This window comes from Hyperolius riggenbachi, chromosome 7 (genome assembly GCF_040937935.1).
Source record: "Hyperolius riggenbachi isolate aHypRig1 chromosome 7, aHypRig1.pri, whole genome shotgun sequence".
In the NCBI taxonomy this organism is placed as follows: domain Eukaryota; kingdom Metazoa; phylum Chordata; class Amphibia; order Anura; family Hyperoliidae; genus Hyperolius; species Hyperolius riggenbachi.
In genome coordinates, this window is record NC_090652.1 from 138,284,714 (window position 1) to 138,307,674 (window position 22,961).

The following is a 22,961-nucleotide window of genomic DNA, read 5'->3' on the forward strand; positions in this document are numbered from 1 at the left end:
TATAGCTTTGCACTGCATTGGACAGTGCAACTCTGCAGTTCGATTGATTTTCAATCGATTCCCTGCTGGAATCTATTGGAAATTGATGTGCAGTGTATGGTAGGAATCGATTATTTTTGAATCGATTCTTTTCAGAAAGGAATAGATCGTTTTGGAACATTGGGTAGTAATCTATGCATGTATGGCCAGCTTTATAGTAAACTCCAAGGGACCGGGAAAATTGGTTTACTATAACAGAAATTGTCATACTCAAGCACATAAACGAGTACTGGATCTTAATTTAGTCAATAATTGGGAGTCTTTTTTTTTTCTTTTCAATGCTTCAGCAAGCAAAGCACAGCACAGTGTCTAAGCTAGATAAAAATACTCAAAGTGCTCAACACGCAGGTATTTACATGCGATAGTAATAGCTTGCACAGGAAGTCTAGATCTCACTAGTTAATGTAGGTACAGTACTGATGGTGTGGTCCTCTATCCACATTTCTGTGAAGCCTGGATGATACTGTAGCGTTGCAGCCATGCACAAGCAAGTCACAAATGACAGGCCATTCCCTCAGTAATCAGGCAGCAGCTTACACAGGAAGCATAGGTCTCACCAGCGGGTGCTTTTGGAGTAATCCATGCAGGCCCAGAGTAGTGTGCAGATAGCGAGCAGGCTACAGTGGCCGTCAGCCCAACTCGGCTCATAGGTCTCTGACTGGCATATGAAGCATGCACACGCCACTTTCCACTATAGCTGATAGATAAAGAATACCAGAGGGGCCAAAAAACAAGTTTATTATAACAGAAGTTTTATTATATCAGATTTTACTATACCAGACGTTACTCCCATATTTATTTATTGTATTTATAAAGCGCCAACATATTACGCAGCGCTGGACAATAAATAGGGGAGCTGGACAATATATATATATATATTTATTGTCCCATATACTTTTAATGGTGCTTGGCCAGGACCTTAACACAGTTTACTATACCAGAATGTTTATTATAATAAGATTATACTGTATTGTAAAAATAAGCTATTTTATTAATTACTTGTGTTGGTGCTTGAATCCGGCATAGCGAATCCGTAATACCCAGATACACCCGATAGATGCTGCTCAGCACTGAACAAGCAGACTGGGTCAGGAGGAGTTGACCGATTGCGTTTCACTTGACTCCGATTCTTCCGGTTTGGTGACACGCAATGAGACCGGCAAGTCAGTGAACTCCTCCTGAACCTGTTTGCTTGTTCAGTGCTGAACAGCGGTAATCAGGAGTATCCGGCAAGGATGGGGTTACCGGGGGTGAGGGATCTCGGTAGTTATCTCTGTGGTCACTCCGGCAGCAGAGCAGCTTTGGCGGCAACTTGGTTCCTGGGTCTCTGACAGCAACACAGCTGCAGCATTGGCAGCAGCTTAGTGTTCAGCTGGGTCTATGGCTCTGTCTCTGGCAGCAGCTATGGTGGCAGCATGCAGGCACCTTGTGAGGCTCAAGCAGCAACAGGTCTATTGCTCTGGCAGCTCAGTCTATCTTGTGAAGAGAAGGTTGCTCTCGTGAGGTGCAGGGACTCTGTCGCAGGGTCAGAATTCATTTGATTTGCATTGCGTAAATGACACAAAGATTTCAATCCACGAATCTCGAGTCTTTATCAAGATTCGAGGGGTTTGTGGATTTGTCATGCTACCTTTTAATATACAGTATATAGATAAGGAAACAAGTGCCCATGCTTCACTTTTTCATTTTAGCTATATTATGCAGATGATCACAGAGGTTCCAGATAGTCTCATGGTTAGTTGGATCTCTTTTCACCATCGCCATTAGTGAGACATCAACCACCACAAAATTGTGAGGTAGACAGAGAAGTTGATTGTAACAAAATAGCTTTAGATCGGTGAATGTGAAAAGTTAAGTTATAATTTATTTTTGTACCCTTTCTTTAGAATGAATCACAGATATTCCCACCAACGACGGGTGGAGCAGAAAAAATGTGCAACGACCTTAACATTCCCCTGCTCGGAAAGGTGCCTTTAGACCCAAGTATAGGTAAGTCATATGCTGTCTACCTTGACTGCTACAGGACAGGAGAAACACTGTATTGTAGATTAGCAGACATGCTGATCTTTCACTGTTTGTTTATTGCTACACTTTATATATATATGTATATATATATATATATATATATATATATATATATATATATATATATATATATATATATATATATATATATATATTTTAGATTATAGAACACTGACTTTTTTCAAGGGGGGGGGGGGGCTTATTTATGTGATTTAATGCTATAAAAAAAAGTCCAGTCCACAGAGTCATAATGTAAGCTTTTTAAAGCAAATAAAGTGGGTACCTGTATCAAATTCAAAGCACAAACGCAACCTCAAAAAGGCAAAAAGCCTAAAACACAAATGCAACCTGCAAAACAAAAATAGATTCTGGGAGAGCTGCACTTGCAATCTTTGAACCAGGAGAGCTGTGGTGGTAGATAGATGAGGGAGAGAGGCTAATATAATTAGACCAGGGGTGTTACTCAAATACTAATTAAGCTGAAATTGAACACTGGGGTCAAGTTTTCAGGCCAACCTCAATGTTTAGTAGCCACATGCCTCCCTTATAAAGTTATCTGGTGTCTCAATGGCCCCATCCCTCCCTTATACAGCTTCCTGGTGTCTAGTGTCTCACCCCCCCCCCCCCTCTTTATACAGTTCTCTGGTGTCTGGTGCCCATATCCTCCCTCCCCTAAAAAGTTCCCTGGTGTGTAATACCTCCTCCCTTCCCTATTCAGTTTTGATATGAATGTATTAGAGGGTGATAGGAGAGGGAGAAGGAACATAAAACAATTGGGGGGGCCATGACTATTTAATATATGTGAGAAGATCATTAGTGATGACCCCATATTTTATCTCTGATCCAATTTAAAGCTGCGTTTTGGTCCCTCAGAATCCAGGCAGTTTCAGAGTGAAAGGAGACAAATTTAAAGCATTACAATTTATGTTACACAGATTCCCTTTTCAAATGGGTGTTATAGATGTTCCCTATTACGCCAGAATAGCAGATAAGGCTGGCTGTCATAACTGCCAGAGCAGTGCTGTGTTATTCCTCCTCCTCATCCACACATATCTGATTACCACAGACTGCTTCATCACCCCATAGTGAACTGTTTACAGGTGGAATATGGTGAGGGAATGAGAAAATCTACTGCACAGCTTACATGTGAATGTAATGTAAGACTGCTTATACAATTCACCCAGCTTTATTTGATATCTATACATTAAAACATAGCTATTACCAGTAATATCCTCGACATGTAAATTAGTCCCTACATGTAAAATAGCACCTTATTGCAATAATAAAGATACAGTGGGATGCGAAAGTTTGGGCAACCTTGTTCATTTTCATGATTTTCCTGTATAAATCTTTGAATACAATACAATAACATTTGTAAAGCACTTTTCTCCCATAGGACTCAAAGCGCATAGTTGTGTCTCAGATCAATACAGGGTTGCAGGCTGGACTGTGTTACAGAGGAGATAGTCAGGTGTTCATAAATGCCAGACTGAAGAGGTGGGTTTTCAGTTTAGACTTAAAGGGAACCTGAACTGAGTAAAATTATTTAATATAAACACATAATGTAGCTGCAAATTAATATTACATATACTTACCTTACCATCAGGTCCTCTCAGAAGCTCACCATTTTCTTCTTACAGTGATCCCTTCCACTTCTGACAAGATTTTGTCAGAACTGAAATATACCAGTTGCTGTCAGTTATATATCAGCTGCTGTCAGTTACAACTGAATGTGCAAGGTAATGTCCATGTTTCCCTATGGCTCAAGTGGGCGATATAACAGTTTAACAGTGTGCTGACCAGGAAGCTATTATGAGGTAATGGCCATTTTCAAAATGGAGGACAGAGAATTCCATCAATCACAGTGGACAAACAGGACGCAGGAGAGGAGAAAGAGATTGATGAGCAGACTACATGGGAGGTAAGTATCACCTGTGTATGTTTATTTTGACTTTTTATTTTCAGTTCAGGTTCTCTTTAAATGCCTCCAGGAATGGTGCTATCCTGATTGCGTGTGGCAGGGAGTTCCAAAGTCTAGGGGCAGCATGACAGAAGGCTCTGTCTCCAAAGGTTTTGAGGTGGACTCTGGGGGTGACCAAGGTGTTACATCCTTTTGATCTAAGATTGTGAGGGGTGTGATGCAGTTTCAGCAAGTCCTTCAAGTATCCAGGGCCCAGATTGTGCAAGGATTTGAATGTCCATAAGCCAATCTTAAACAAAATTCTCCATTTTATCGGTAGCCAGTGGAGTAAACACAGGGTTGGTGTTATGTGGTAATGGCGGGGTTGGCTCGTTAACAGCCTTGCGGCAGCATTCTGTGCAAATTGCAAGCGGCGTAGGTCTTTCTTTCAAAGGCCTATGTAGAGAACATTGCAGTAGTCCAACCTTGATGTGATGAAGACATGAACTAGGGTTGGAAGATCCTCTGAAGGAATGAGGTGTTTAATCCTTGCAATATTCCTTAGGTGAAAGAAGGAATGTTTCACAACAGCTGAGATTTGATTCCTGAAGCTTAATTTCCCATCAATCAGTATTCCCAGGCTGTGCACGCAGTCTGAGTTGTTCAGGTATGAGCTCCCTATCCTTAGGTGTTGGTTGAGACTGGGGCTGCTTTGCTGTTGAGCCCTGACCTTCGATAACAAGAACCTCAGTTTTGTCAGCATTAAGTTTTAGCCAGTTATTATTCATCGACGCCTGAAGCTCAGCTAAACATAGCGTTTATTTGTGAAGTAGGGTTTGTGACGCCAGGTTTGAATGACAAATATAGCTGGGTGTCATCAGTGTAGCAATGATATGTTAGGCCATGTTTTTGTATGATTTCTCCAAGTGGCAGCATATATATGGTGAAAAGTAAGGGGATAATATCGCGATAAACGATACAAAAATGTCAGTTAAATATATCATATAGGAGACACACACAGTGATATTTGAGAAGTGAAATGAAGTTTATTGGATTTACAGAAAGTGTACAATAATTGTTTAAATGAAATTAGGCAGGTGCATAAATTTGGGCACTGTTGTCATTTTATTGATTCCAAAACCTTTAGAACTAATTATTGGAACTCAAATTGGCTTGGTTAGCTCAGTGACCCCTGACCTACATACACAGATGAATCCAATTATGAGAAAGAGTATTTAAGGGGGTCAATTGTAAGTTTCCCTTCTCTTTTAATTTTCTCTGAAGAGTAGCAACATGGGGGTCTCAAAACAACTCTCAAATGACCTGAAGACAAAGATTGTTCGCCATCATGGTTTAGGGGAAGGGTACAGAAAGCTGTCTCAGAGATTTCAGCTGTCTGTTTCCACAGTTAGGAACATATTGAGGAAATGGAAGACCACAGGCTCAGTTCAAGTTAAGGCTCAAGGTGGCAGACCAAGAAAAATCTCAGATAGACATAAGCGACGAATGGTGAGAACAGTCGGTCAACCCACAGACCAGCACCAAAGACCTACAACATCATCTTGCTTCAAATGGGAGTCACTGTGCATCGTTCAACCACACACTTTACACAAGGAGATGCTGTATGCAAGAGTGATGCAGAGGAAGCCTCTTCTTCACCCATAGCACAAACAGAGCTGCTTGAGGTACGCTAAAGCACATTTGGACAAGCCAGCTTCATTTTGGAATAAGGTGTTGTGGACTGATTAAACTAAAATTTAGTTATTTTAGCATAACAAGGGGTGTTATGCATGGAGGAAAAAGAACACAGCATTCCAAGAAAAACACCTGCTACCTACAGTAAAATATGGTGGGGTTTCCATCATGCTGTGGGGCTGTGTGGCCAGTGCAGAGACTGGGAATCATGTCAAAGTTGAGGGACGCATGGTTCCACCCAGTATCAGCAGACTCTGGAGTCCAATGTCCAGGAATCCGTGACAAAGCTGAAACTGTGCCGGGGCTGCATCTTTCAACAAGACAACGACACTAAACACTGCTCAAAATCCACTAAGGCATTCATGCAGAGGAACAAGTACAGCGTTCTGGAATGGCCATCTCCGTCCCCAGACCGCAATATAATTTAAAATCTGTGGTGTGATTTAAAGAGAGCTGTCCATGCTCGGATGCCATCAAACCTGAATGTACTAGAGATGTTTAGTAAAGAGGAATGGTCCAAAATACCTTCAACCAGGATCCAGACTCTCATTAGAACCTACAGGAACCGTTTAGAGGCAGTAATTTCTGCAAAAGGAGGATCTACTAAATATTGATTTCATTTCTTTTTTGTGGTGCCCAAATTTATGCACCTGCCTAATTTTGTTTAAACAATTATTGCACACTTTCTGTAAATTCAATAAACTTCATTTCACTTCTCAAATATTGTGTTCACTTCTCAAATATCCTATGGATCTGAATGAGCTCGACTGGCCTAATCTCCATAAGGTGTTGTGGACTGATGAAACTAAAATTTAGTTATTTGAGCATAACAAGGGGTGTTATGCATGGAGGAAAAAGAACACAGCATTCCAAGAAAAACACCTGCTACCTACAGTAAAATATGGTAGCGTTTCCATCATGCTGTGGGGCTGTGTGGCCAGTGCAGAGACTGGGAATCATGTCAAAGTTGAGGGACGCATGGTTCCACCCAGTATCAGCAGACTCTGGAGACCAATGTCCAGGAATCAGTGACAAAGCTGAAGCTGTGCCGAGGCTGCATCTTTCAACAAGACAACAACACTAAACACTGCTCAAAATCCACTAAGGCATTCATGCAGAGGAACAAGTACAACATTCTGGAATGGCCATCTCAGTCCCCAGACCTGAATATAATTGAAAATCTGTGGTGTGATTAAAAGAGAGCTGTCCATGCTTGGAAGCCATCAAACCTGAATGAACTAGAGATGTTTTGTAAAGAGGAATGGTCCAAAATACCTTCAACCAGGATCCAGACTCTCATTGGAACCTACAAGAACCGTTTAGAGGCAGTCATTTCTGCAAAAGGAGGATCTACTAAATATAGATTTTTCTTTTTTGTGGTGCCCAAATTTATGTACCTATCTAATTTTGTTTAAACAATTATTGCACACTTTCTGTAAATTCAATAAACTTCATTTCACTTCTCAAATATCACTGTGTGTGTCTCCTGTATGATATATTTACCTGACATTTTTTTATCCTAACAACCAACGATTTATACAGGAAAATCATGACGATTAACAAGGTTGCCCAATCTTCCGCATCCCACTGTATAAACCACTTAGTTTACTATGTATTCATACATGTTTGGAAAGGTCTGTTTCCATGATTTCTGCAATGACAAGACAAGACACAATGCTTTTCTCTTGACGGACTCAAAGCCCCAGGGCTGCAGCCATTAGGGCACCCTCTAGAGGCAGTAGCAGTGTTAGGAAGTCTAGCCCAAAGTTCAGCTTACTGAATAGGTGCTGGCTTACAGAACAGGAAGAGCCAAGATTCAAACCCTGCTCTCCTGTCTCACACTTTTCATATGTAAACCTCACTGTTATCATATTCACAGGTAACAGCAGTAAGCTTTTTTTGTTGTAATTTTGAAAAAATAATTAAGTGTAAGAGGACCACATGCACACAGATATGCAAATATTTTGTTCTCTGTTATTTATACAGTATTGACTTGGGAGGGCAAACTCTGCAAACTGGTTATATTTGTGCCCAATGTAGTCATGTTTGTCTATTTAGTTTACTGTGTTACTCACACATGTATGGATGCAGTGCATTTGTGAGATGCAAAACTGTGTCATTAACCAGGTCACCACTGAGGGTTTTTTTCCCTTATGGACAAGAGCAATTTTCATCTTTCATTGGCCAATAACTTTATAGCTACTTATCACAACAAAATGCCAATTTTTCGCCACCAATTAGGCTTTCTTTTGGTGGTACGTATTGCTAAAGGTGGCCACTAACGGTCCAATTTCTAGCGAAAAATCGTTTGAGCAATCAGAAATTCTGATCGGACGAAAAATCGTTCACTACACCATCAACTAACCAATCATTGCTTCCCATCGATCACGACCACCAAGAAAATCCAAATTTTCGTTGGACGAAAATTCATTCGGGCGACATTTTTTTCACTCGTTCATAATGGATTGTGTCCACCAATGGAGATTATTTACAACCAATCCGATCAGACTTTCTGATCGCTCGAACGATTTTTCGCTAGAAATTGGACCGTTAGTGGCCAGCTTAAGAATTATTTTATGTTAAATGCATTTTAACGGGAATAATAGGAATAAAAAAAAAACTTAATTATTTTTCAGTGTTTGGCCATTAGTTTTAAAATAATACATGCTACCATAATTAAAACCCACATATTTTATTTGCCCATTTGTTCAGTTTATTACACCATTTAAATATGTCCCTATCACAATGTATGGAGACAATATTTTATTTGGAAAAAAGGTGTATTTTTTTTTTAGTTTTACATCCACCACTAATTATAAGCCTTCTTTTTTAATTGCAAAACTAACAGTAATATACCCTTATGACATACATATTAGAAAAGCTGAGTCCCTAAAGTAACTATTTATGCAATTTTTTTTAATGTAATTTTTTTTTTAAATTGAAGTGTTTTATTTTGGTAACTATTGGAGGGGAGGTAAGGGGTTAATTATTGGGTGTTTTATTTCATGGGATGTGTATGTAGGTGTAATTTTACTATTTGGCTACTAGATGTCCCCCCAGTTTATTTTGATCGTGTGTGTTTTACTGCATACACGTGTTACCATAAGTAACACGTGTATGCTTTCACTTACTGTTCTAGTCAATGAAAACGGAATGTCCTTGATGCTGGTTTTATTGATTACGGGCAGTTAGATCAATGGATGGGAACCGCATTCCCATTCACTGATCTACGGGCTAATGGGTGGCGATATGAACAACCGAGCAGGAGCGCCCGCAGCGTCTATACATATATCTATGCCCCTGGAGCTAAGATGACGTCTCTGGGGGCGTATATATATTGTACATAATACGGTAACTGGTTAAACCTACAACTGCCACAACTTAAAATCATTACTCAAAAGAAGCTATGTTTTACAGTATTTTTCTTGCTTTCCACCTAGTTTTCTAACCTAGTTGACCTTTGCTATGAAGTTGGCTGCATGTTTTATCATTTCCCATTAAATGGATTGGTACCACCTCTGGTGCCATTGATGATCCCCCTAGCCTCTGAGACGCAAGCCCTGGTTCTTGGATCACACTGTGTAGCGCTGATGTCCTTAGCATGAACATGTGGTTGATGTTGTCAGCCAATAAAGCCCTTTGCCCTTACTAAAAGAGTGGTACACAGTTAGCAAGCAGCTCATACTCAAAGGGCAGAAAACTTCTAAAAAGTGTCTCTGGCTGTCTATAGTGGACAACTGTGTTCACCAGACTGGCGTGATCCCTGCATCCAGTTTCTGTGTCTGTATGCGATCACTATGCGCATAGTTTGGGGACCCCAGTGCTGTACAGATACATTGCTAGGGAACAGCCTAGTGATGCATCTGTACAGCAGTGGGTCCCTGAACCGTCACCCAAGATGGTTAAGCAGCAATCATTCACTTTATAACTGTTGAACACACGTGCCGTAACGACAGGGGCGTGCATGTGTGTGTGTGTGGGGGGGGGGGGGGGGGGGCGCAGCATGTGTGGGGACTCTAGTATGTGAGAGTCCCCACACATGTGAGAGTCTTGACTGAGACAAATTAGGACAAGAGTCATGTCAAATAATCTGAAGTGATTAAAACTACCGATATCATACCAACGACTACCGCTCGCACCAAACTCATTAGCGTGAAAAGTAAATGTACGCCAGATGGCTACTTTACACTACTAAAAACCATGTGTAGGAATGAGTATTGGCTCACTAGTGATACCCACTTCTGGTTTATCGTAATTGTATCCTCTTCTCAAGTGAAGCCACATCCTCGAATTCACTGCTGAACTTAGGAATGAACGTTGTTCCGGTATGTACAGATCTGATGTACATCACACTGTTCATAAATGTTTGTTGGGAATCATTCACACTCACAGCTTTTATCTAGCATAAAGACATAGCTTTACACATTTCGAAACTGGGATCCAGCTGAAATTGTTATGCATGTACAATAATCAGACATGACTGTATATCTGTAGAGTACCTGTTATGTCTGCTGCATTAAATGACCATTGCATTTGCAAGAATATATTTATTTGTGCTTCACTTTTATAGGAAAGAGCTGTGACAGTGGCAAGTCATTTTTCACTGAGATTCCAGATTCACCGGCAGCCGTGTCCTATAGAACAATAGTACAGAGTAAGTACCATGAAATTGGTCATGGATCATTCATATCTGTAGTTGTATTGCTAACACGTTAGACCAGATGAGCAAGATGTAGAACTAGTTACTGTTCTAGAATAACCTTTTTAGTGTGGTGTTCTCATTGTCAGTGTGTTTATCTCATATAAAATTAGCCTTTTTTTCATGGGTAATTTGTAACTCTGGGTGCTTCAAGTCCTACCTCATTTCACTCTGGCCTACCCCCCTCACAGCTCTAAACCTGCAGCTCCACTCGTGTCCCCTACCTTTCGTGTCCCTACCTCTCCCTCTAGATTGTAAGCCTTCAGGAAGGATCCTCCACTTTGTGTCTCCTATCCGTTCATGCACCTCCATTACTGTACACCTATCCTATGGATCTGAGTGAACTCGACTGGCCTAATCTCCATGCCTTCCTCCAGTGACTGACTAAGCATTACCTTGTACTCATACTGTGCTGCGTGATCTGGTTTCATGTATACCTGTATTGTCATATTGCTGTATGTCACCCCTAAATATTGTCTGTAACCTTAACTAATGTCCAGCGCTGCGTAATATGTTGGCGATTTATAAATACTTTTTGTTGGACAGCGAGGAGAGGGCCAGCGCATACCACAAAGGCTGCATCTGAAATGACAACCAGCTCATGTGTGCAGCACCTCTAATAGGCTTTCTGCACACTTTGCATTCAATTCACATGCAAATCATATGCAAAACTGCTACTACTTATCATGCAAACAGGAAACTCAGGAGGAGGGGCTGGGAGCAGCTAACCTGATAGTTATATACTTACAGAGTTAAGAAAAAGTGGGGGGAAGGCTGCGCATCCCTAAACACATTCTGCAATTGAATGGTTAATCGCATAGGCATAAACCGCCTCTATTAGACTGAAAAATGCATGCCCTGAAGGGTGTGTTTAGGGATGCGCAGCCTCTCCCCCCCCCCCCCCCCCCCCCCCCCCACACACACACACACACTTTCTCTTAACTCTGCAGATTTATAAATACTGTACAATAAATAAATAAAATAGAGCCACATTAATCCATCCCACGCACTGATGAGGATCAACCAATCTGAAACAGTCTCTATGCATGTTGGATTATTGTGGCTCTGTACAATTAACAAGTTGACACATCATTCCAGCCGTTCTGGAGGTGTGGTTAGCTATCAGGGACAACAAAGGATGATTTGCATATTCAGCAGTGATGCATCATGGGAGACATCATATGCTCACTTTAATCTGAATTATCACAAATACCATCTGTTTTAAGAAGGCAAACTTTTGTTCTGTTTTTTTTTCACGTATTTTTCTCAGCTCTGATTTTCTAAGCTATCCTTTTTATACATAGCTGGTGTTACTGGCCGTAATGAGACACATGATCTGCAGTAGTTATGCTGATGGTGCAGAGAAGCTGAAATGAGAAGGAACAATCCAGAAAAGGCCCCATTAACTCTGAGACCTGCACATACCTGGTTGTAAAGAAAACGCATAGCTTAAAACATTTTGCCAATTAAAATACCAAGTAGGAAATATATTTACAAAAAAATGCTTTTCAGCTAAGAATGGATATGATTTAATACATTATTTCTACGTGCAGACAATTGGCGCTGTCCTGCAGTAGCTTAACGTCACTGCAAAATGATGTATGAAATGTAACCTTAAAAATGAATAACACCTTAAAGGGGAACTTCAGCCTAAACAAACATACTGTCATCAAGTTACATTAGTTATGTTAATTAGAATAGATAGGTAATATAATCTCTTACCCAACCTGTTTTAAAAGAACAGGCAAATGTTTGTGATTCATGGGGGCTGCCATCTTTGTCATGGGGGCACCCATCTTTTTGGTTGAAAGGAGATGACAGGGAGCATGAGACAGTTCCAACTGTCCTGTGTCCTGATTACCCCTCCCAGCTGCGCATGCTAGGCTTCAAATGTCAAATTCAAAATGTAAAAAAAAAAAAAATTGCACTAAAACAGCAGAACGAGAACAACAACATCAGAAATCCCATCATGCTTTGCACAGCATCAGGGGAAAAAAGCCCGGGCAGTTTTCTTCTGTGCAGCTAAAAATGAGGCTTGTATAAGAGAAACAAAGTTCTGATGCTGTTAAACTGTTAAAGAAACACCAGGCCTTTTCAGTGCTGCCGAGTCGATTTTTAGTCCGGAGGTTCACCTTAATGTCTATTTTGGAATTAATTTTGCAGGAAAGCTTTTATGAGGCCTGAACTGCTTTTTGTCTTATTTATTCTCTCTGGCAGTATGATTTCTTCCGGATTTCAGGGTCTAAAAGTGGTGCAATTTTTTCACAAGCTTTAAGACCCTAAAAGCAGGAAAAAATCATACCGCTGGATAGATCTGTGGCAGCTCCTGTACTTACTCATCTTGCCTGGATCCAGCGCAGCAATTCTCCCTTCGTCCACCAGGTCTACTGTCTCTCTGTCCACCTCTATAGTGAGATCGCCAGGACCAGAAGAAGAATGGCTGCCAGCACCTGGATCCAGTGGGGAGGCGAGCTGCAAATGCCAGCTGCACACAGACTCTGCATATGCCTCCCGCCGGCTACCACGAGTTAGGCTTAGGGTTGCTCTGAGCTGCGGCTTTCTGTCCCCAGCCTGACTCGGGATTACCGCTAAGAAGGTTAAAGCAAACCTGGGAAGAGTGCATTGCCAGAATACAGATACTTAACTCCGTAAGTAAAAGTATCTGGATTCTGGAGAGGCTTTTTCCCTGTGCACCATCTCAATCCAGCGCTGAAACCACCGAAGTTCGGCCACACTGCACTTGCGTAGTAGCACTGACCAACTTGGGCTCCAGTGGAAAAAGCAGAGCCTGATCAAGTCAGTGCTACTGTGCAGGAGCAGACAACTTGTGCATGTCCAGTAGCACGGACCCGATCGGGCTTTGCTTTTTCCACAGGAGTCCGAGCAGGCCTCTGCTAGTGTGCATGTGTGATCTGTCGATAAGTAATCTTTCAGTGGTTCCAGAGCTGGAAAGGGCTGGTGGAGGAGGATGGGGTAGCCTCTCTAGGATCCAGAGGCTTCCCCATCCCGAGGTGAGTACCCCATAGGGCAGGCATGGGCAAACTTGGCCCTCCAGCTGTTAAGGAACTACAAATTCCACAATGCATTTGCCTTTATGAGTCATGACTGTGGCTGTCAGACTCCTGCAATGCATTGTGGGACTTGTAGTTCCTCAACAGCTGGAGAGCCAAGTTTGCCCATACCTGCCATAGGGGCACTTTTTCCTCTCTAGGTACACTTTAAATTAACCTTTGTCCAAATGCTAATGGAGTGAGATTCTAGCCTCGTATATTTAGGTCCACTGCTCCCACTGGCTGTCTGGCAACAATACTGGTGATAGGAATAGTGGACAGTAATCTAGTGAAAGTTGGCTAATGGGAGCATATTAGTGAAAAAGGAAGGGGCGAGCACAATTTACAACTGAATAAATAATTGCACACAGGTTCACTTCAACTTTTTTTTCTCTATTCAGCTTCTTTTCAGACTTAAAGGAAACCACTGAAAGCTATATGAATGTAACAAGAATTTAATTTAAAGAGACACTGAAGCGAAAAAAAAATTGTGATATTATGATTTGTATGTGTAGCACAGCTAAGAAATAAAACATTAAGATCAGATACATTAGTCGAATTGTTTCCAGTACAGGAAGAGTTAAGAAACTCCAGTTGTTATCTCTATGCAAAAAAAGCCATTAAGCTCTACGACTTTCAAAGTCGTGGAGAGGGCTGTTATCTGACTTTTATTATCTCAACTATAAGTGAACAGTTTTCTTTTTCTCTGCCAGAGAAGAGGTCATTAGTTCAGACTGCTCTGAAAGAATCATTTTGAATGCTGAGTGTTGTGTAATCTGCACATATTAGAGAATGATGCAATGTTAGAAAAAACACTATATACCTGAAAATAAAAATATGAGAATATTTTCTTTGCTGCTAATCTTCTAGTAATTATTCATAGTACACAACCAATTCATTATATCATGGTTTTTTTTTCGCTTAAGTGTCTCTTTAATGCTAAACAATTAACATACTGGAGTTAACATATGTTCAAATTTTAGACAAACCTTATGGTGCCCATACATGGTACAATTTTTTCTTTTTTTTTTCGATTAGATAAATTCGATCGAAAAAATTGCATAGTTGTTTTCGAGGTACCATACACGAACGTTCGATTAGGCTGAAACTCCGGGGGAAATGATTGAATATGCCGAAAAATCAAATTGAGAAAAAAGATAGAGATAAAAAATAAAGTATTCGATTGAATGGTTTATTCGAAGTGAATCGAGTTTATCGGAAGTGACTTTTTTTTCAACTGAAATCTCTTCTTTTTTTTTTTTTTTTTTTTTAGCTCAAGCTGTATTTTACCTCAGATACTTAACACAGATGGCAGTTGTAGCTCAAAGCGTCTATTGAGCTGTATTTTTCCTCTGAGTGGTTCAATTTATTTATTGTGAAGTTAATATTACCCCAGAGCAACTATATAGGTGTGTTTTACCTCACCGGGGTTTTTTTTTTTCGTGCTGAGGGAATTTTTACCACAAATGGCTCAATTAACTTGATGAGGGCAAACTTACTTTACTTTAGTAAAATAAAATATGATTACAATAAAATGATAATCACACACATACTTAAATATTTAATCTTTAAACTTCTTATGAAGACAATGGAAATAAAGATTACAGTCTTTGAAACAATTCTTACAATTAGGATCTAAAAGATCTTTTCATTCTATTCAACATACATGATACAATTACAACACACAATCATCAACATTTTTCCAACATGTCCGATCAGATTTTTCTCAAAAAAACGGGATAATCGTTAACATTTCTGGATCAAAAAATATATATGTTTTCGACTTTAACCACTTAAAGGACTTACAAGGCCAATTTTAGACAAAAAAAAAAAAGTTAGTTACCTGCATCAGTTTGTAAGGCACAGAGGACGCCGTCCGCGCCCTCCGCGCCGTTTCGCCGGGTCCCCGCCGCTCAATAGCCCCCCGTACGGCCCGGGTCGGGCTCTCCAGCCTGCACAAAGATGGCCGCCGAAGCTGGCCACGGCTGCGCAGTCCGCATAGCCGCGAGTGCGGCTGTGCAGTCCGCATAGCCGCGAGTGCGGCTGCGCAGTCTGCATGGCCGCGAGTGTGGCTGCACAGCTATAGGGCCAACCCCCCCCGATCCACGTAACAGGCTGTTTCCTGTAGACTTTCCTGTTTCCAGACTGCGCAGCCGCACTCGCAGCTATGTGGACCGCGCAGCCGCGGCCAGCTCCAGCGGCCATCTTTGTGCAGGCTGGAGTGCCCGACCCGGGCCGTTCGGGGGGCTATTGAGTGGTGGGGACTCGGCGGAACGGCGTGGACGGCGTCCTCCGTGCCTTACAAACTGATGCAGGTATCTAACTTTTTTTTCTTTCTAAAATTGGCCTCGTAAGTCCTTTAAGGACCAGGCTATGCTGCGCGGATCTGTGCTGCGTGGGCTCTCCAGCCCACAGCACAGATCGTGTAATAGCCAGGGCGACCAGACGACTTCCCCCCTTTTTTCCCCACTAGGGGGATGTCCTGCTGGGCGGGTCTGATCGCCGCCGGCTATTTGCGTGTTGCAGGGGCTCCTCAAAACCCCCCTCCGCAGCGATATTGGGCCTCCCTCTCTTTCCCTCCCTCCCCTCCTTCCCCTGGGCGGCACAGGACGGCGATGCGTCCTGCGCCGCCTCTGATAGGCTTCAGCCTATCAGATGCCGGCGATCCCCGGCCAAGCAGAGGCCGGGGATCGCCGATCTCCTTTACGGCGCTGCTGCGCAGAAGCGCTGTATGATGTAAACAGCGGGGATGTCTTCCGCGATTGGAGGCTCGCAGGCTGTTCACGGAGACACCCTCCGTGAACTGACATGGAAAGTTTGCATGGGAAACCCCTTGCGACCTGCAGACGCCTATCGGCGTTAGGCGGTCGTTAAGTAGTTAATTCGGTTCGATCGTTTAGATCGAATGAATAGGAAATTCGAATGTTTTTATTGTACCATGTATGGGCACCATTATTCCTTTTTTGTAGTAATGTGCCTTTACATTTTCAGAAAATGGCCATATGTAGACTCTGTACTGATTCAGTCATCTCTAATTAATCTTAACAAACTTTTACAGGGAGTGACTGCTTTAATAACAATTTAGCTGACAGGTTACGGTTTAGTACAGAGGGTTTAATGCACACAAGTCCCAGTATTGTTACACAACAAAGTGGCTCCTTTGCACTCTGTGCATCAACAGTCATTTGAAAAAAAAAAAGTGCAGTCAATTAAGCATTAGAATTTTGTATCCAGTCTTCATAAAATATCCAGTATTGGATAAAAAATTTAATTAATGCACTCAAAATGTACCCAAGATAGATCTAAAAGATTCCACTTCTTCGATAAGTACGGTATGTGTGTCTTCACCCGAGCTTTGGCTCGAGTTTGCTTTAATCAGTCACTAAACAGATACTGTGAGGTACAATGAGATGTACAAGATGTTTCACACTGTTTATCATCAATATCTGCCATCATGTTTAGTAAGTAATAAAGCTAATGAGGTTACTTTTGCACCTTCTATCCAACACTAGATAGTTTTAATGAAGGCTGAATGAAAAGTGAATGTGCTTCTCTTTTTTTCTGGAACACTCCCAAGGGGTTATGCTGGGCATACATGGGTCGATCCGGCGGCCGATTAGCTGCCGGATCGACCCTCGCCGCGTCTCCGCGCGTGCGCAAGGATCGATTCCCGCTTGTCCCCGCCGGCGCTCCTTATCAGCCGCTCGATTCCCCGCTATTGTCCGGCGGCGGGGATCGAGCGGCTAATCTATCCGGCAGGTCATCGGACCTGTCGGATATTATCAATCGAGCCATCAGCGGCTCGATTGATAAGAGGAATCTGGGCCGTGTATGCCCAGCATTCGCCTGTGCTAATCTAAGGAACGGTCAGCTTACAACCTTAGCCAATAAAGCTAGCTTTTAGCTTTAGTCAGTCATATGGAGCCAACTGCATTCAGGACTGAGAGGATTTCAGAAGGTAATGTATTTTGAGGATAGCGCCATGCTGATCAGGGATAAATTATAACTTATTATACAATTATGATACTGCCTTCCCTTGGAGGAGTTCCTTAAAGTGTACCAGAAGTAATAAAGAAAGTTTTGATACTTAACCGGGACCTCCTCCAGCCCCATAAGCACCGCTGAGTCCTCTGCCGTTTTCCCGAGTGCCTCTGTTCAGCTGCAATAAGCCCCAGTAACTGGCTCAGTCATGTCAGTCGGTGCCTTCTGCGCATGCGTGGGAGGTCCGTGCATGCGCCGAAGACCCGACTTTTGCGACTTGGCCAGTTATCCGGGCTGACTGCGGCTGAACGGAGGCACACGGGAGGACGGCAAGGGACTCAGCTCTGCTTATGGGGCAGGAGGAAGCCCCAGGTAAGTATCGATTCTTTCTTTATTAACATTTCTAGTTTTCTTTCAAGTACTCTTGTTGTTAGAGAGCTATGGAAGCTGCTATCTTCAGCTCTTAAAGTAAACAGAGCACCATTTTTAGCATCCAGGGCATCTCAATAGCACATTAAAAATGCATGCCAACAAAATGTCTTATTATTTAAAAAAACAACAACTTCAATTTAACCATTTTATTAGCCTACTTCAGCAGGCCTGCCCGTCCGACCCGTCTGCAGATTTCAGGCATCTAATGACTCAAGTACTGTATATTCTGGTGTATAAGGTGACTGGGCGTATAAGACGACCCCTCAACTATTCCAGTTAAAATATACATTTTGTGATATACTCGCCGTATAAGACTACCCCTCTTGACTGTTGGACATTTGTATACTGTACTGTATGTACTGGTGCTATACTGTATTAACAGGTACAGATACTGGTGCTGTACTGTATGTGGTACCCAGTATACAACAACCAACCAATCACGGCAAGCGATGTACCTTACCGGCGATCAGCTGGTTGTTGAATACAAAGCCTTCCCAGTGAGGTGCCCCCTCATCTCGTCATCGGGGGACTGCTTTAAGTCACTTCTTTCCAGGAAGCCTGATGAGTGGATTTTCTTCTACCATACTTGTTGTTTGCTTGCTGCTTAGAAACGGTGGCACATAGGGTGGGGATGCATGCAGCGGACGTTTTTGAGATTTCCCCCACCGTATGCAGCAACCACAGATTCTCCAGTCCGGCTCAGAAGTTTCAGCACCCGCCCTATAAGATGTCCCCCAGCGTATAACACGACCCCCGATTAAACAGTAGTCTTATACACCAGAATATACTGTAATTGTTTTATTAAACTTATTACCAAAAAGTCAACAATACCTTTTCATTAACAGAGGGGGTGGGTAATTAGGACAACTGCTTTAAAGAGGTTATCCAGAGGGAATGTGTTAAGGTAGCATTTTTGACTTCTATAAATAAGGACAGTGAGAAGGGGAGGGGGGGGGACATGGCAGCTCCTATAGCCATTAAAATTCCCGGGAAAGAAAGGGTGCTTAGTTCCCTTTAAAATGTTGTTTTTTTGGCTGTAATACTGATCCTCTGGCAATAGTAATTCCTAAAACACAAACTTGCAGCCAGTATACAGATCCTGTTCGTTGGATGGGATTCGAAGGATGAACTCCAGGAGCCAGAAAGAAAAAAGAACAGAGAACACCAGGAGTGCCAATATAGTGCAGTACTTCCAGGCAAAGAGATACAAGGTCACAAAAATGATTACTTACAAAGCTTGGTTGCTAACAGGCAACCACAGTAATAGGGATATGGAGAATTATGTCTCCATGCGGATAGGGAACCACCTTCACGATTTGGTAGGTTGTACTCTGAGAAATGCACACAAAAAAAGTGGAAGAATATATGCTAGTAGCGTGATCGTTACAATGGTAACATGCACATTAACCGTAAGTAGAAGTCACACTATTATCGTATCTCGTGGTACTCCACGCATAACTGCAGGTAACATTGCTGTGCGTGCACAGTAATATTACCACGCAATGATGAATCAACCTCATGGCAATTAAGGCAGCATGAACTTGCGCATTGAGAACATTTTTTACTATACTTTTAGTTGTGGGTTTCTTGAAAATCTCCATCTATCTCTGCTTATAAGGACCAAAATATTTTTATTCAAGCCAGCTAATCAGTGTCCCATACCTTTCAATTGTACTGCTGTGCGCTCCACTCCTGTAATAGAAAACACACTCCACATAGGGCAGTATTGTTCAAACTCCGTGATCCCAAGTGTCACCAGTGTCTTGTGCTCCCCCGGTGTCACACAAATATATCCCTCGTCCCCTCTCACTAGATGCTCACCAGATTAATACCACCTCAGCTCTCAGGTGGGTCTTAAGCATGTCATTATATTCACTTGTTCCTATAAAACAGAAATAGCTCCACATAGAGTAGTACAGTTCAAATGAGGCAATTCAAGTACTGCAAATACTCCAGCTGTGTAACACCACCCGTTCACCGTGCCACTGCACCACATTACATGCCACACTGCTCACCAGATGTATCCCATTGACTGTTGATTGTGAAAAGACTGGTAATCACTGTATGAACTTTGGCGCGGTATTTTATAATCTGATGAGTGTCCCATACCTCCCAACATTTTGAGGTAAGAAAGAGGGACATTTAGGCCACACCCCTAATCATGCCTCCGACACACCCCTAGTCAGCCATACCATAAAGATTTTATAGGAAAAATATGTTTTTATAATTCAAACCATATTGGTCCTTTCCATCATGGTTCATTTTCCTTCATAGTAACATTTAAAAATAAGAAATATATCAATTTAAAGGATGGGAAAAATGAAGGAGAAAGAGGGATTGGGTTCCCAAAGAGGGACAGTTCCTCCAAAAGAGGGACAGTTGGGAACTATGGACTGTCCGCCTATTTATGAAGCTGTAGAGGAAGGTTAATAGCAGCACCTTCTCTTCTTATTTTCCTGTGCACAGTAGGTGGTGTCAATGTTAGGTTCCTGTCTTATTTGCTAATATAGTTTATAGACATGGCCTGCAGCATTCATGTTTATCAGTACATGTCTGGCAGGAAGCTGCAGTCACTGTGCCTGTTAATGTGCAGATAAAAAGATAACCAGGTGTCATTCTGGCTAATATACTCAGGGACACTTGCAGGCTATTTTGTTTAATAAGCTAGTGCTAGTGCAAACATTAATATAAATCTGACAAGTCTGGCAACCAGGAACAGCCTGCCAGTTACTCTAAATGGGCTATTCCATCCAGTAACAGGCACACAGAAAGCCAGCAGGTAAATGAGCCCATTCTATAAAAAAAAAAAAAAAAAGACTGGGAAATCAATGTTTTTTACTGCGACAGTAACATAGGAGAATAGAAATTTATAGTGCATTTTAATCTGAGAGAAATGTACTTATAAATATTTGTATGCATGTATTTTAATTTTTTTGCGATAGTCCTTTCAAGTAAGCCTTTGAGGATTTAAAAGCAAAAAATCTGATAATTACTTTGGGAGAGGGAAGCATCTGGGTCCTCCATAGGCATCCCCATCCTCCTTCGTTAGGCCATTCCAGTGCTGACACCCACAATGCTCATGGGCGTGCGACAGCACTGCGTCTGCGCAGTATCACGGACTGATTGGGCTTTGGCAGAAAAGCCAGGCCGGGCTACTGTGTATGTGTGAGCCATCAACAGGGGCTTAGTGATGGTCCTTTGGGGGATGCAGCATTGGACCGGCTCGGTGGGGGAGGACAGGGAAAGCCTCTGGATTTTCCAGCACCTCCCCTCCATTGAGGCGAGTACTCCTTTTGGGGCATTTTTTTCCTTACAGGTAAACCTTAAAGCTAAATTCTAGGAATTCAGCATATCCACTTGATCTACCATTCCTCTTCGATTGTGCTCTTCTCTGACCTGTCATGTTCTGTAGTGAACCAGAGCCTTATGGGAGGTGATGGCAAAGCTGTGGTCACATGACCACATGGATGGGGATCCTGAATTTCTGGAAGGTAGCTTTATCAGTACACCATAACAAACTTCTTACAAGGAAGTGGCTAAACTTCTTACAAGGGGTTTTGTTTGCCTCTGAAAGCCCTTTCAGAGAGTATACAAAAAGTCAAATGTATCTGATATGGCTGACGACAAAATGCCATCCACGTAGGGGTTATAACGTGCAAATATACTGGATAAGTGGAAATAGACTAGCCTTAGTGAAAATATAACCTTTTCTGTTTTGTCTTTCAGAAATTCAAGAGTTTTGTACAGGAAGACACTGAGTGACGATCTGATTTGTTACACAGAGTGCTGCATTAGCATGTTGGGGCTCATGTCGGTACAGCCATCTCTGGACTATACAGCTGCAGAATTACCCTCATTCAGTAATATGAGAGGAACACTGAATACGTCTCCGGAGATTCTGCAAAGTTAAATTCAAAAATTAAAAAAAAAAAAATGACCACTTATTATTCGTTTAACTTTGTGATATTTAACATTTTCTGATGAACTGAATGCACCACAAGCTTTATTTCTTCATCACTTGGGTACAAATACATCAGGAGCATCCACTTACTCCTGCTCTGCTCTCTAGAATATGGGATTTTCAAGGACCTGACCAGACTCTCTGCTCCTACTTCCATATCTTTGGACAGAAGATCATTGAGCAGCACAGGTGGTCCTGCAAGACTGGCCTGAGTTCTGAGGCCCAGTCAGGCTGGATGTTCTTACAAATACATACAGCTGAAACTCCAAAAATTAGACTATAGTGCAAAAATATAGTGAAAAATTTGAATATCGTGCAAAAGTCTATTTATCTCAGTAATGCACCTTAAAAGGTGAAACTAATATATGAAATAGGAACCCTTTGCACGTGTTTTTTTGATGAAATAGCTGATTGGAGTGCGTCACTTTGGGCCTGGAATATTGAACATTTTCACAATATTCTAATGCACTGAGATTTTGATTTTGGGGTTCTAAGCTGTCAGCCATAATCATCAAACTTATAACAAATAAAGGCCTGAAAGATCTTGCTGTGTATGTAATTAGTCTATTTCATATGTTAATGTCACCCTATAAGTTGATTTGTGGTGTGATGCAGCTTGAAAAAGGGTTACTAACAGGGCTGGATTTAGGCCAAGGTCGCTTAGGCCATGGCCTAGGGCACCACAGGAGCAAGGGCACCAAAGCAGCAGGCTGAACTTATGCAGCATTTGCAAACGCTGCAATGCAGGGAGATGAGCTGAGAAATGAGTGACACTGATGGCTGCTGTGGTGTGAAGGCAAGCTGGCTACCTATACTGAAAGGGGGGAGTGGAAAAAGGAGGGATTAAGGCAGTCATCTGGCTACCTATACTAGAGGGAAAGGGGGGAGGAGTCATCTGGCTACCTATACTGGAGGGGGGGGGGGGGTCAGCAGGTTACCTATACTAGAGGGAAGAGGGGAGGACTCTTTTGGCTACCTATACTGAAGGGGGGCGGCTGGTGACAGCGGCCTTGGGCGGTAAAGAGTACAAATCCGGCCCTGGTTACTAACCATTGTAATTCTTTTTTTCTTTTTTTTTTACTGGGGTAGCCACTAGGGCATTTTTACTTTTTAGGCTTATAATATAGATGTTACTGTTAATCTGTTATTAGGCATAATAAACTGATATTTTGAAAAATA

At 42.1% G+C, this 22,961-nt stretch overlaps 1 protein-coding gene across 1 annotated transcript in view; it reads left to right on the forward strand.

Annotated features, from left to right (window-relative positions):
• NUBP1 (NUBP iron-sulfur cluster assembly factor 1, cytosolic) overlaps nt 1–22,326 on the forward strand; it is an 89,040-nt gene extending 66,714 nt beyond the window's left edge. The window contains exons 9-11 of the mRNA XM_068244682.1: nt 1,926–2,028; nt 10,230–10,313; nt 21,548–22,326. Of these exons, the coding sequence (XP_068100783.1) occupies nt 1,926–2,028; nt 10,230–10,313; nt 21,548–21,579 (219 nt within the window). The 3' untranslated portion in view covers nt 21,580–22,326. The remainder of the gene's footprint in view (nt 1–1,925; nt 2,029–10,229; nt 10,314–21,547) is intronic.
• The last annotated feature ends 635 nt before the right edge of the window (nt 22,327–22,961 follow it).